The 16,132-nt window shown below is 32.4% G+C and overlaps 1 protein-coding gene across 3 annotated transcripts in view; it reads right to left on the bottom strand.

Annotated features, from left to right (window-relative positions):
• Mmp2 (Matrix metalloproteinase 2) overlaps positions 1-16,132 on the bottom strand; it is a 171,008-nt gene that overhangs the window by 2,266 nt on the left and 152,610 nt on the right. For all 3 annotated transcript variants that reach the window (XM_083077875.1, XM_083077874.1, XM_083077877.1), the window contains 4 exons: positions 1,818-2,212; positions 1,080-1,378; positions 694-797; positions 239-487 (listed from right to left, as the gene is read on the bottom strand). In XM_083077875.1, coding sequence (XP_082934001.1) covers positions 240-487; positions 694-797; positions 1,080-1,378; positions 1,818-2,212 — 1,046 coding nt within the window. In that variant the 3' untranslated portion in view covers position 239. The remainder of the gene's footprint in view (positions 1-238; positions 488-693; positions 798-1,079; positions 1,379-1,817; positions 2,213-16,132) is intronic.

Below are 16,132 nucleotides of genomic sequence, written 5' to 3'. Positions count from 1 at the left end.
TTGGAAGAAGGAGAATTAAATTCGGAGAATTAAATTTTATTTGAAGATTAAAAGGAGAAGGAAGAATGCAAATTGGATCGCATTAATGTTTAAATTATCTAAAAAATGTAATGAAATGTGGCTTCTCGATATTAATTAAAATCTTTTTTCAGGGAGATTATTAGAAAAGTTGAAATATCTAGCAAGATAATTATATAGAAGAGAATAAAAATAGCATAAATTTAATTTTCAAACATACATTATATTCTCATGACAAAGATAGCAATGATTATCGCGAAAATCGGGATGATTCTTCTCGCGGAGGCGGCGGAAGCCGAGACAATCCTCGATTTCCTAGGCAGATTGGTTTCTATGTCATTGGTCTCCACTTCCGGCGGCGGACAGCCCATCCAGACTGGCGCCGAGAGTTTTTGCTTCTCGTGCGCCACCCTCATCCTGAGGTCGTCAAACTCCCAAAAACCTTTACCCTTAAAGAAGTACGTCTTGCCTGCCGAAAAAAACGAAATCGTAGAATCATGTGGAAGATCAATGTTACAGAATTATTAAAAAAGTTATATTAAAAACTTAAAAAAATTAAAATTATATTAAAAAATCACTGATATCTTTTAAAAATTCAATTTATTCATATATTAGTCGTATTGATAATTATATTAAAATTTATTTTGAACTGAAAAAGCGATTTTCGAGATTTACCATTTTTCCATTGGAAAACGGCGTCGATGTCGTTTCCAACGCCGGCGAACATGCTCATGTCCCTTGGATAATCGAGTTCCACGTAATTAACAGATTCATCGAATCTGCGTGATAGAAAATTAAATTGGAGAATTGAATTTTATTTGAGAATTAAAAGCGAAGAGAGAAAATGCAAATCGGGCTGTACGTATTGACATTTAAATGATAAGATATGTAAAGGATACTGTATCTAAAAAATTTATATAGTGTGATTTTAGTGCAGATTAACATCTCTTTTCAGGGGCATAGATTGTTAGAAAAGTTGAAAAATGGGCTAACGTATAGAAGAGAATAAGAAAGGAGAGTAAATTTAATTTAAGAAACTTTAGGAATCGCGCTTTAATCACCTCCAATACATGGAACCGCTAAAGAAATAAGTTCTGCCATTATGACCCCACACCATGGCGCCGTCGATTTTCTCCAAAGAAGCTGGCAATCCCAGATTCGTCAATGGTTTCGGATAACCCGCTTCCAGACTGATGGCGTCAAAGACATAGTATTCACGACCGACGAAGAAGACTATTTTCTTGTCCGGGCGTTCATACACGGCATCGACGTGATCGATGCTCGGCGGCAAGTTAAATAGCCTGATAATCTCTGCTGGATATCCCTCGTAGATCCCGTGATCGCCTATTCGCCACAGATACTGTGGACCAAAAAGAGTTCCTCAATAGAAGTTGGCTTTTTTAGAGTATCTCACAGAGCTTTAATAATCAAAAAATATTTAATTTTAAAATTATAACGTTCAGTATATATAAATATATGTAATAATTAATAATATATGCGATAATCTGATTTTTCTAACAAAAATGCTTCATTCTTTTAATATATATTATTAAAATTATGATACAATAGTTATAAATGAACTATCTTATTTTTGAGAATTAAAAGTTATGAAATATTAGATATATTAATCACATTTTGCCTTTAGAAAATAAATTTCTTTTTCCTGCAATGAGATAAAATAATAACGTCCAGATTTATCATATCTCTTTTTTCAAATTTATTATTAAAAAATTCTTATTATTTTTACATTTTCTTATTATTTTATCTTCTTTTCTTAATTTGATTATTGTAACACTTACCCGTCCTTTGAAGATAAAGACCTCCCTGCGAATGATGCTGATGGCGTCATAGCTGGTGTCGCACTTATCGGGCACGTCGTCTCGTTGCGGTGGGGTCCATCGATGTCTAAACCTCGGCGTAGGCCTCATCGTTGTCGTCGTCGTCGACCATGTCGGGTGATGGCGATGGGGCTTATGTGGTCGATATTCAGGTTTTTGCGGATAACGACCCGGTTGTCGAGGCCTGCCATCGTCCGGATAATGATTGGGCCTAGTAGGCCTCGTCCTCCAGGGTCTGTACGTCGAGGCTGTTGTCGTCGTCGTAGTCGTTGTTGTCGTCGGGGGTGGCGGTGGCGGTCGCTCTGGTCGCGGCGGGCCACCCGGTATGTTGCCCCATAGCTTGTCCTCGGGAGCACCTGAGAAACGATCATTTCTTTCGTTCACTTCATTTTTCTTCTCTTTTGTTTATTTAATAAACAATATTTAAGGATGTTTTGTACCTATTTTCAAAATATTGAGAATTTAATGAAAATTGTACAGAATGTCCTTACATATGTTTAGAATCTTCAGTACAATTTTTAAATCGATTCACTAAAGCGTTCACAAGTTATAAGGATTTTAATTTGCACCGAATTAACATGTGTTCTTATGGGAAACGTATAATCACGTCGATTCAAATGACAAAAACACATGGAAATAATATTCAGAATTTGTTTAAAATTTGCAAAAGTGTAGTTTAGATACAGAGGAAATATTTGGTCAAATAATATTATACAAGTACTAACTGGTTAAAAAGATATTAAATATAATTCAATGAAATTAGCCATATATCTGACACAAGGCGAAATTCTCTGCCAAAAGTTAATCATTTCGATTAACAAAATTCGGAATATTTCAGTAAAAACGCAATAAATATTAAAAAATACATCTCTGCACTGTAGCTAAAATCAAATTGTAATATTCCACGCAATTTCTCATACTCAAAATACACCAAAAGTGGATATATTCAATATTGATTTTCAGCTACTTTTTGCTGGGATTGTACATACAAAGCATCCTTAAAATTAATAATATAAAATACATCTTTAATTTATTTAAATTGAAATTATTAATTAAACATATGCATATGATTAATTCGTTTATGCAAAATTTTACTGAAAGTTTCTAGCGACAGTTATGTAAAATAAAATCACAGATCACAAAATTATATTTAAAGATTTTAATTCTAATTAATAAATATTCTTTTATAATATTTAATTTTATAATTATGTTTTACATTAATAATAATAAATAATAAAATATAAATATATTTAAAAGAATCAAAATAACGCAATGATGTAAAAATTCGTAAAATTAACGTGGAGAGGAAATTTGGTTTTTTCAAAGAAATTTTGCAGGCCGATGATAAATGGACGTGGCTCAATGTGATACGAAGTTGCTTATCAACGCGAATGCATTGATGGATGCATTCCAGATCGATTCATCCAGGGGTGAGTACACGAATAAGCGCACACGCTAATGTGAAGAGAAGCAAAAAGAGCTGATTCTGTTCTCGCTTCCTGCATCCGCGATGAATTCATCCCCTCGCCTTTCATGACGACCGACTATCCGTGAAAAGAAATTCTGTCATAGAAACGCGGTCGATATAGAAATATAATCATGTACATGAGCAAGTATATATGTACGGAAATGCTCTCTAAAACATAAAAAGGAAGTAAATTTATCGCTCGAATATTATATTTTTACTAATCATAGAGCGCAATTTCGCGGCGGAATATTTTAATCAGCGGATGCAAACAGTACATGTAGATATTTAGTTATTACAAGCTATTGAAAGAAATATTTATAAAAATATGCACACAAATTTAAAATAGATATATAAACAAAAATTTTCTAATATATGTGCAAAGGCTGTTTCTCTCTTTCTCTTTGATACATTTTATTTCTTACAAAATAGTATTGAATAATAACACAGGCCCACAAAAAAAAAAAGTTTGCAGTACTTTTGACCAGACATACTTTTTCTTTCGTATTTTTTGACGCTGAATCCGAATCTGCAATAAAAATGTAGCCTTCTCCTGCATATTTTTAACTTTCCTTAGAAAAACCCCATTTTTTACGTTTTTTTCGTGGTTTTTAAAAAAAAAAAATTAAAAAAAAATGGAAGAAAGATACGATTAATTTGACTTCAGAATTGAATTCTACGGTAAAAAATACATCAAAAACCATGTCTTGAATATTTTTTTAATGAGATTTCAACCCCTCATACGGCGTTGAAAAGGCTAAAGAACCAGAAAAAGCCAACATTCATTCCAAATTTGATTAAAACGCGATTAAAATTTGATTCTACAACTTTGAAAGAGTTTATAGGCATTATAAATACTACTCTGGAGATTTTTGAGGTCGCTGATCATGAATTTGATGTCAGATTTTTTAAAAGACCACTCCCAGGAGACGTTAGTGGATAACATACGGGATAAATTAATTGGTTTTTCTGAAAATCGATGTTTCAAATACTATTTTGGCGGTTTTCCATAACATGGTTCATGAAAACAAGGTTTATTTGGACTGTTAATTGTGAATTGGATTTGAAATTCATGATCAGCGACGCTAATAAACCCCGGTATTTTCAGCTAATTTCAAGAAAGTGTCTCATACTTTTAATGATAAACGTAAAAAATGGGGTTTTTCTAAGGAAAGTTAAAAATATGCAGGAGAAGGCTACATTTTTATTGCAGATTCGGATTCAGCATCAAAAAATACGAAAGAAAAAGTATGTCTGGTCAAAAGTACTGCAAACTTTTTTTTTTTTGTGGGCCTGTGTAATGAACGTGCAATCTTTCTATTCAGAGAGAACAACGCAAAAAGGTTTTGAGAGATCTTTTAATTAAAGCGAATAGATTACAAAAATTGCATTGCAATTCTCTCTGTTTAATAAATATTTTTACACTGCAATTACAATTTTCCTGGAGTTACCGTGATTTTAATCAGTCTATTGAAACTATTTACCAATTTCGAACAAGCGCGTTTTTTCGACAAACCAGTTCAAATAAAATGCGTTTGCGATCCGTCGAGTGACTATTGACTTTCGCTGATATACGGGCATTATTTTACTTTGTGTGATTGGCAATGGAGAAGAGGCACAAACAGCGGGGGCTTTTAAAATGCCTCTCGCTTTTAAAGTGCGTAGAAGTTGATTTTGCGCCACCCAGTTTCCGGTTTACTCTCGGGAAATTGAATTTTTCCGATATTACGTATACGAAGATATTGCGCAATAGTATTTTTTAGCTTCTTCAACGGATTCAATTTTTTCCCTCATCTCTTGTTAAGTCATTTCGCATGATGGAATTTAAATAGCAAGTTTAAGGACGCAATAAAAATTATTGCAATTTCCAATTACATTTGAATTCAATCTGATTGATATATATTTGATGAAAAGTAAATACGATGCAAACATCATATTATATGACTGGTTATTAAAAGTTAAATCTGTATAATTTCATTGATATAAAGAATATCACTTTAATTTCAATAAAAAAATGCTTATATAAAAAAAATATGGTACGATCAATTTCGTATAAATATACAGATGCATAGTGATTCGAAGCTATCGACCAGTTTAATATTTAAACACACATTAGTAGATAACAAAATCAGGTTATCGATAATATAATGATAACCAACGTGCACGTGTTTGAATAATAAAGAGAAAAGGAAAAAAAATATTTATATATAAGCGTATAACTTACGCTCAATGTTGCACGCGAGGGAAAAATATCACGCTAGCGGTAGAAATATTTTACAGGCTCAAACTGCAGTTGTGGAGCGATAAATCTTGGATGATACGTGCGGGCGTGTTGCACGATCAACATTCGGTTTTATCGCACTGATGCGTTTTACATTCGCTCTTTTTGCCTCTCTCGATGAAGATCGTGTCATCCTACTCCGGGAAAATCACTCGATTAATTCCGCGATTGCGACGAGCGCACAAATCGGATTAATAGGATAAAATTACGAGTGCGTTCACGAGTGATAAATCGCGTTCTTCTTCCTCGTAATGTGCGCAATGCGGGCGCAACGACGGATCCGCTCAATTTACCCTGTATGCGATACGTGTTACGCACATAACTGTGCGTACATACTGGTTTACGTTATTGATCGCCGAAGAGAAATGATATTTAAATACATTTGCGTAATTTTGTTGTCAAATGGTAGCGACTACAGATAAAACGATAAAAATGTATAAATTAAGCGTTAAATGAGCGTAAATTAAATGAAGGATGGAAAGATTAAAATCCATCTAATTCGATTCATTCAAAATTCAACTGTAATTTTACAAGATATTTAATATATAATCTTATATATAAAAAAGTAAAAGTGATGTAATAAAATATCTTATATAGATACTTAATATTTGTACGCCATATAAAATAATGACGTGCATTAGAAGAAATATAAAATTATTATAAAAATTTTTCTGAAAAATGTCAGCGATTTTTATATTGCATATAAATTTATTAAAAATTCAGCAAGTTGCAATATATGCATGCATATATAATTTAGATAAAGAAATGAGATAATGTCTAATAGAATTAGAATACGCTTCTTATGTTTCTTTCAAAATATTTGAGGACGTATAAGAATCAATTATTAAAAAAAATAATAATAATGAAAAATAATAATAGAAAATATAGATATATATAATAATAATAATAGAAAAATAATAATAATAAATACTAAAAACAATAATAATAATACTAACAATAAAAATACTAAATATTAAATACTAAAAATAAAAATAATAATAAAAAATAATGATAAAAATAATAAACATAAACGGTATAAACCGATATCTTTAAAAGAAACGTAACATTGATTGTTATCCTCGATCCAAAAAAGTGCAGAGTTTTAAAAGACTTGAATCTGGATCGTTTTTTGCGGGAATTTGACACGTCTCGTGCACCATTTGCATAGAAATCCGAACTCGACCGGAGCTTATCGAATAGCATGTGAACGCGATAACCCGCCTGGCGTAGTGCACGGTTCTGCAGTCGAATGATAATTAATATTCGCCAGTGACCTACCAATTAGCGTAATCTAGACAGTGAAAGAGAGAGAGAGAGAGAGAGAGAGAGAAGAGGGAGAAGAGGAAAAGGGAGAGACAGAGGGAGGAAACCGCCAGTTCCTGAACATCGAATCTAATCTCAATTCCCGACCGATGCAATTACAATGACGCGCCCGATAATTGCCTTCGCACCCCCCCAATATTCTAACTGTCTCTCTCGATCTAGTCCCTCTTTTATCGGCCGCAGGAGATCTTGCCGCCACGCCAAGTAATTTCCGATCGTAATAAACAAGTTAGTCACGTCGTCATTAACTCTAAATTTTATTATGTTAACATAGAGAAAAATTCATATAATCTTAATATTAATATCTATTTCAATTTTATTTTCGAATGCTCAACATTTTAACAGTTTTAAATTTTTAATTTTAAATTAAATGTTTTCTCTAATCTTTCAACAATAACTTCATTTTAGACAAGATAAAAGGGAGCGTATTTTTAATTTTAAATTTAATTTTAAATTTAATTTTTACTTCGCTCAAAAAAAATATTCGATAATTTTATCTGCAAAGGCGGAACTACGTCCGAGATTTTATTCTCGGAGGATATCTTGCTTCCTAACAGCTGCGTCGATTAAAGTAATCGGCCGTACATTAGCGTAATAACTTGCGAGTAGTGGAATTATGATCCATGAAAATCGAAACGACTGCAAGGAGCCTAGGGCCCCAGCATCATTAAAAGATAAATATGAGAAATAATAGGAATAACGATCTTAAACGTATGAAAGAGACGTGGACGAGTCGGATAACGTCATTCGAGAATGTATAAAATTATCATCAACCTCCAACACAACTTTCTTCCGGAACACATCCGGGAAAATATTCCCTCCTTCCGTCCGAGTTAGAAATAACACAGATTTATTATCGCGAAATATACGCATGTGTATAAAAGAGAAAAAACAAGCATCCTGTTTATAGCATCGTAAGCTTGGTAAATATAAAAATTCTAGCGAAAATAGTTTTTATTCAACATAATATAAAGTGTAAAATATCTACTTCTTGAATTTAGATGTAAATATTGTCAATCTTGTCGCTTTCAAATGTGAATGTAATTTCTTCTGAAGTTTATTAATATTATCAATATAAATGTATAATATATATATTGCATATATATTATAGTTTCATTCATAATATCATTAATAGTTTTTAGGTATTATAATTATATTCGAGTAAATATGCAGTTAAGGTTAAAGTGAATTAATTTAAGATTATAAGTGAATAATGAATAAAGGTAGAAATTAATAAAAGTATAAATTGAGATGTGTATTTCCAGTTTACATTGTAAATGTAAATGCTACTTGTAATAATTTGTTGTAATAGGCATTCAAGAAATTTTCCGATAAAAATTTAATCTGGAATTAAAAACATGTTTAGAAAACTCGAATTTGCGCCGAAAAATAAGATAAAAATAATAAAATTGATTACACTAAAAAATAATAAAAAAAGAAATGCAAAAAAAATCGGATTTTATGATATAATCTGATAAATATATTTAATAATAACAAAAATGTTTCGTATATATATATATATATATATATATATATATCAGTACTTTAATATTAACGATTGCTCGAAGGATTGAGTAGAATTCACGAGAGAAAGCGAACTTCTTTTTTCACCATTGTGAATTGAAAAATCCGAGAGAGCTTTTCAAGCAACATACCTCGATAAAGCACGCAAGCTTACGCGAACATAAAGAAAGAAAGTGTATTTTTGACCCTCGTCCTTCATTATCCCTCGACAAAAGATCTTTCGTACATACGTTCCACGAGAAGCGGGTTTACTGCATTGATTCCGCACAGGCCTTACGTTTCTTTGTTAGATTTTCTCGCGAGAAATATAGAATAAAAAAAAAACTGCAGATCGTCGGATGATGATTTAATATCTCGCGTTTGCGAAATTAAATCGCTTTTCAGACTTTACTCTGATTAGGATAATTTAATTATGTCGTAATGAGAAAAATATAGTTTTGAAATCCTTATGTAATATATTTACAGCTGAAAATAAAGCGGGAAAAAAATGCGGAAACGAGCACAATTAAAAAGAACACTTTATAAAAGAGGAAAATTTACATCATAAAGAACAACGTTGAAAGATTAAAACAAATATATAATAGAATATTAAGAAAAATAATAGCAATAATTTTTTCTTATTATTTTTCTTTTAATTATTATTGAATGAATATATTTTAAAATATATCATAGTTTTATCATCTTTAAGAAAGTGATTCAATATTCATTAATTCATAGACACGACTTTCTAACGATTTTTTAATATCTATTTTACAAACGAATCTTTTATATATTATAAATTTATATTTCACTCGGTATAAATATTTCTATGCTTCATAACATTTTTATTTAAATTTATATATTATCCAGTTTGCAGTTTCCAGTAATTTCCCCATCATAATTCGATGGACGTTTTAATCAACAGAATTACTGTCGAGTATTGTTTGATCAAAGTCATAGACGAACATATGAAATAGGACAAATGGAAATAGAGATGAAAGCTTCGGGCGATCTAGATTGATATATCATAAAACGCTTTTAAAAATTTAAAAAGTCGAGAGAGAGAGAGAGAGAGAGAGAGAGAGGGAAACCAGAGAAAAGAGAATTATATGGAGGGTTCTCTACGAGGAAACTCTTGTCTATAATTTATAGCGCCTTGGAGAAGCAGTGAAAATGTTTATTTTTGCGATTTCGTCGATACTCCCTTCGTAAATCAATTCTGTCAAGTCGCAGATGTTAACTCTCTTTAGAAATATCGGAAAAATAATGCAATTTATTTAAAAAAAATTTTTCCAAAAATAAAAACTCTTTAAACAACATTTTTCTTCGTTCTTATCGATTCTTAGCATTTCTTCTCTCGAGGATATTGTTTTATGTCATTTATTAATCATTTATTTCTCAGTGCTATATCTATATTTAACAGAAATTCGAATACTTTAATATTTTATTTTTGTTAGGTATGTTGATGAGGTATGTTGACTATGAGGTATGTTTGCTGACAATTTTCAATGTGTAACAATGTTCTGTTCTATTTCGTATTATATTTCCAATTTTATTTCGTGACAAACAATATTTTCTTTAGTATAATAGTAGAAAATTGGCAAGTATTTAGTTCTTAAATTTAACTGAAATTTGTTTCTAAATTAAATTTAATAATTAAATGACATGTCAATTTATTTATAATTTTTATGAATTAAGTTTTTGGTTTTTTTTGTATCTTTTAACTTGACAATGCAAGATTACCTTCGATTCTGATCTAAAACTGTACTCAAACATCAAAATAATCCCATAATAGGTTTAACAAACAGATCTAATTTATAGCGAGTAAAGGAAGTATATCGCAGCGAAAAAACAGCTGCAAGGAGCACTTCAACTCTCGCAGAAAGGGGCACGTAAATTTTCGCGAGGGAGTGGCTAAGGGTGGCATTGGGAGTTAAACACTCGAGGGAGCTTGCGAGTTTAAGTTTCTCCTGTATGAACGAGCAATGTCAGCACTAAAACTCATATTTTTCTTATATTCCTTATGTTTTTGTATACATGTTTTTTATATACATAATGCATTTTTGTACTTTTATATATGTTTTTAATATACTCTCATTATGAATTTAAATACAATTACTAAGAAATACTTTGCATTTTAATCTCACTACTTTAAATGAATTATTAAAAATTATATTCAAAGTCTATTGCGTCTTTGGCTTCAATTTTCTATTTTATTAAATTGTGAAAAGGAAAAATCACGTTCTTTTTATTTTTCTACCAATCTCATAAGAAATATTAATAAAATGAAAAAGGAAGAGGGAATCAAAGAGAGAGATGGATATGAAGAACTATTCAACAATCATAAATCAAAGCGGAATCAGCACATCGGAATAACAAAAGTTGAACGATCAGATTCGCACTTCTTTGAGTCCATTTATGTGAGATATGTCATCTTGTTCCAACTCATGCACATTATCTACAAACTACTGGCCAAGTCGGGAACCATCGTGATTCTGGCCACGAAACCTCATTTTAACAACTAATGCCTTCGTGCCTAGAATATAGACCATGTTAGCGTTGTGACAATTCGCACTGTTTCTCGATTTTGACCCCCATCGCGTCGCGAATTTTGGCCATATTTCGTAGTTAAAATTACCGTTTCTCCCGACTTTGTAAACTTTAGGATACGATAAAGTTTGTCTTTTCAGCTTATTTTCTCCAATCAAGCGGCTCGATCTCACTACAAGAATTTGACTTTAACATTATCATGATTCCAGAAGTATTTTCATGAAGAAATAAAATTACAAATATTTTACAAATATTTTAGATAAATTAAATTAATTTTAATTATCAGATTTGGAGATGTTGAAATAAATTTACATAAATTCTCTTAATCTCTAATGAACATTACTGCGAGAAAGAAAAAGTTCAAATAAATATTAGATAACTCAAAATTCTCAAAAGAAAAATCCGCTAAAATTTCCCGTGTTGTTGAGAATACGTTTTTATCGCACTTGTAAATATCTCTAGGTCACGGAGCTGGGGCGGAAGAAATTATGTCGTGTTTAACAACAATCTCGCTCAAGTTTCCCACTTTCAAACGAGTCATCATCGCGGCCTGTACACGGATATCGAAAGTTTGCAGTAAAACTTCCTCCCGTCTACAACTGCAACTCGTTCTCTCGCTTTTTCCTTTCCTCGAGCTTCGAGCGGGATCGAGAGAGGAATCCTTCGGGGAAGCTTCTGCAAAAGTTTGCAGCGGGCCAATTACTGCGGTCGGCCGCATCGGAACAAGAGCGAGATGCAACGAGCAAGAGAGAAGGGAAGAGGCAGAGAGATCAAAAAGAACGCGAGATGTATAATTGATATTGATAAGTATAATCGGCCGATCAAAAGGAGATTGTTTATTCAATCCCTCTCCCGCTCCCTTCTCGTTGCAACTTGAGTTATTTATCAGCGTACGCTTTTATTACCGTGTGCACTTAGAAAATTAAACCACTAGTGATATTTCAACGAAATACTGTTCTCTATTATTCTTCCTCCTTCCTCTTTTTCCCTCTAGTATTAGACGGTGTGTTAATGTGATTAATCTATGTTCATTTGGTGCTTCCATGTCGGACACGAAATGAATATCGCTCTAGAACGTTGGTAATTTCTGGACATTTCAAATATGTGTGGAGATAGAAGTGCCTTTTCACCTAAAATTTACACACTTTATTTTAATAATTATTTTAATAAAATAATATTATATATTAATATCATGTATTAATAATAAAATAATATTAAAATTAATGATAAAAATAATATTATATATTATTATTTTAATATAAATTTATAAATTTATATAAATGTATATTTTTTAATAATAATATTGTATATAATATTATTAAAATATTATTATTAAAATATTAATATTATATTTTTTATTATTAATATTCTGTATATTATATATTACTATTAAAATAAAGTGTGTCAAGTTCAAAAGGAAAGGCATTTCTGTCTCAGTCTGTACATGGAAAAATCAGGTCCTTTATTCCCTGATTGCGATCTAAATTTAACTTCCGTGCGAAAGACTCAATTCTTTATTAGCGTTAAATGCGTTTCTGTAAAACTCCATTCAGTAAACATTAAATTCTATTTTCCCTCTTGTCTGTTCTCTTGTAATTATAAATATATGCTTGCGATTTTGTAAAAGAATTTTAATGAGAAACAAATATATACATTGCGTATAGAAATTGTCGCGTATTCAAAATCTTTTTTCTCTCTTCAAAAAGAGCTAAAATTACATCTCGATATCTCATATTTCGCGAGAACAAAAACTCCTGAATATAACAAGGTTACAGGATGCAAGAAAATGTTCCGACAAGTTCCACGTGGACGAATAACAAGGCGTTTCCGCCGGGATGGCGCGGGGGATGATAATTGAAGGATCCAAATGATACTTTGATGACCATCCCACTCTCGAGTTTCCTCGCGGGAACACAGTTTTTTCATCGGGAGCGCGTTTCTTCAGCGCACATCGACGTGGAAACGTATTTTTCCTCCTCCTCCCTACGGAACGCGGATCACTCTAGCGATAGTAATAAAGCGGCATGAGAGAAAAGAATAAAACAAGACAAAGTTTATTGCGCGCGTCCTGGAGACAATCCTTTCTCTCTCGTGGAACATCGTATAAAAATTGGAAGATAGAGAATTGGAAGATAGAGAATAATAATAAGAAAATTATTCTGCATGAGACTCCCTAGAATGTCTACCTATTATTGCAAGCGGTACAAAAGATTAATGTAATTTTAATATTAAAAATAACATTAAAAAAATAATATTAAAATATTAAAAAAATATTAAATAAAATTTAAAAAAATAATATTAATATTATAAAATAATATTAAAAAATATATATAAGGAAAATATAAGATAAATAAAAAAAATTAATACACACTGAGAAAAAAAAATTGATTTTGCATGATATACATTTTTCATTCCAGAGGATATCAAACAAATCATATCATTAATCTGTTAATAGACACGATTATTGATTTATAATAATAAATTTATATAGAGAGTGCAAGTGCAGACAATGCATTTGGCAAAATCACAATGTCGAGGGAGAAGAAAGAATAAACGAGCGATATATTTTCTAATACATTTTCTTTCTCTGTGCGATTTCCCGGGAAAATCGCTAGAGAGATACACGATTTCATTATTACGATACAACAGCGCGATCGGCGGAGCGAGTGTCGTCAATGGCTTCGAAATCTCATTCCAGTCGTTACGATACGAGTTGCAGTTGACAGAACACATTTTTCTTTGCGCGGGAGGAAGCAGGAAAGACGGTAGAAAGGAAAAGAGGAGACGGCACACGCGACGTTTTCGCGTAATTCGACGAAAACAGACGAAGGAAATGAAGGCAATACCCCATCCGCTTTCATCTCCTGAGGATGACGGCAGGACAAAACGGCCGGCGTAAATAATACGTCCACTAGTCCAGAAAAGATAGCAGAGAGAAGAAAAGCGAGAGGGATGAAACAAGATCGCAGTCGAAGAGTCGAGCAGGAAGAACTCTAGTGTGAATTTCGTCGCGCGACTAGAGTGTGAATGAAAAATGCAAACGGAGAACATCCTGAAATACAGTGAGAATTCGTCCGATCTAGTCGAGAGACTCTTTAAAAAAATATTATGGCCAGCTATGTCTCTTTTACCATGAAATTTTGTCGACACTTCTCTATCATTATCTATTTTTAGCTGAATAATTTGAGTACCATCAATTAAGTTGTTCGATGTAACTTTTCTGCATAGTTTAATTTTTCTAAGAAGATATTTTTGCAAATGTATATAATATACATATATAAATTCTACGCGATATATATACAATCTAAATTTAAATTTAATATTTGAGTAATAAATAAAGAATCTTATATAATTCTAATAATCTAATAATATAAATAACACTTCTGTCTTCCTTCTAATATTCGTAGCGTAATTATTAATAAAATGAGAGATTTACTATATGAATTTTATAACTTTCCAATAGTAACTTTTTATAAATTACTTCGCCATTTTTCACTGGAAAAATATCATGACGTTAATAATAATTTCAATTTTTATACGCGATCTCTATTTCAATTCGTTACAACCTTTCTACGCAAAGATATCGCTATTTTCATCATTTAATAATAATTTTAATAATAATTTTTTGGAAATAAAGGACGCTTCATTTTCTCGCGTGAATTTAATATTTATAAAATTAATCGATCGTATATCATCGCGCGAAAATTATCAATCAAAGATATCTCTCAAGTCTTAGGTGCGCTTCACTTTCGACTTTTATACGCGATTCGTCTAAACTCGCTGCGACTGACCGGTGATATATGAGCGAAGGCGCGAGGGAGCGCGCGAGTCGCGCGACGTGACAGCGAACAGCTGACTCGCTCACGTGACTGGAATCGGCCATGCGTACGCGCGTAGTAGCCGCGACCTACCTCACTCCCCTCGCCTTCGCGCGCGCTCTTCATTCATAAATCGAGCGCGCGCCCAAATGGCAATAATTCTGCAAAAAATCGACGTGTAATAAAAATGGATTTCCGCGACTGGCGATCGCGCATTTTTTTCTTTCGCCTCGTAGGTGCAATTGTCGTAGGTTCTTGTTCAAGAAGACAGGAAAAATATTCAAACATCATATGTTGGAATAAAGTTTCTCTTCGATTGTGCGAGATTTAAATGATTATTAATCCTTCAGCAAATATGTATAAAAATGTTTTAATTAAAATGCGCAAAATATTTTATGTTATATTTTAACAGTTTGAAATTAAATACATCGAATGCGCAAAATATTTTATGTTATATTTTAACAGTTTGAAATTAAATACATCGAATCGTCTCGACTTGCAACGGAATTTGTTGCAACGCAGAAAAGTGTATGTTGTAAAATTCTAAAAATGCATATATATATTGCTTTGCCGGCAGGCATATTTGTAGATAAGTAGAGCATGAAGAGGCAAGCACGTCGAAAGAAAAACTAGGTTAAAAGTTATTAATAGAGTTTGAGCTTTTTCTTCTCTGCCTCGAAAACTGGCTCAAACTGCGAGGTCCGTTTGCGTAGCTCTCTCGTTTTGCCTTTGTTCGCCGAGAGTTGAAAGAACACTTGAATATTTTTAATTCGAAAAGGCAGATGATCACGATTCGTACAACCGTTGTTGTTGCTTCTACGACAACGTTTCCCATTTTATCTATCATGTTTTTCTCAGCGCGAAACTCTATGTAATTTTTGCTATATGCATGCACAATTCAAATATTGATACTGTAAATAATTCGAGAACGCAGCGCGAACGCAGCGTGTTGTAGCTCAAAATAAAAGAGAGAAGTGCTCACGGAATGATCACGTACACGATCGACGATATATTTTTTTTTAGACTCTTTTTCATTCCGCTCGCGCGCGGTTTTCATCCATACTCGAGAACGAAAACTCTGTATTTCGCGCGAGCAGAAACGTCATAAATATTTCACGCCACGCACGTATATCGTTCGCGCTTCGCGGTTTTATTATTTCTCTCGCAAAAGTTACGGCCAATCTTTATTCCCGCGTGGGACTATCATTTTATTTACGTAAAAATGTGCGATTCTCTCAGGCAACCCGTCCGCACTTTTTCGCTAGTTGGCGAGACGTTGTGATTTCAAGAGGGATTGGATCCAATAACGAAACGCATAAAATACTGTTTTCTTGTC

This window comes from Camponotus vicinus, unplaced genomic scaffold, assembly GCF_025532165.1.
Source record: "Camponotus vicinus isolate PSW18456_S1 unplaced genomic scaffold, iyCamVici1.0 SCAF_1, whole genome shotgun sequence".
Classification (NCBI taxonomy): domain Eukaryota; kingdom Metazoa; phylum Arthropoda; class Insecta; order Hymenoptera; family Formicidae; genus Camponotus; species Camponotus vicinus.
This window is presented reverse-complemented; position numbering and strand designations above follow the sequence as displayed.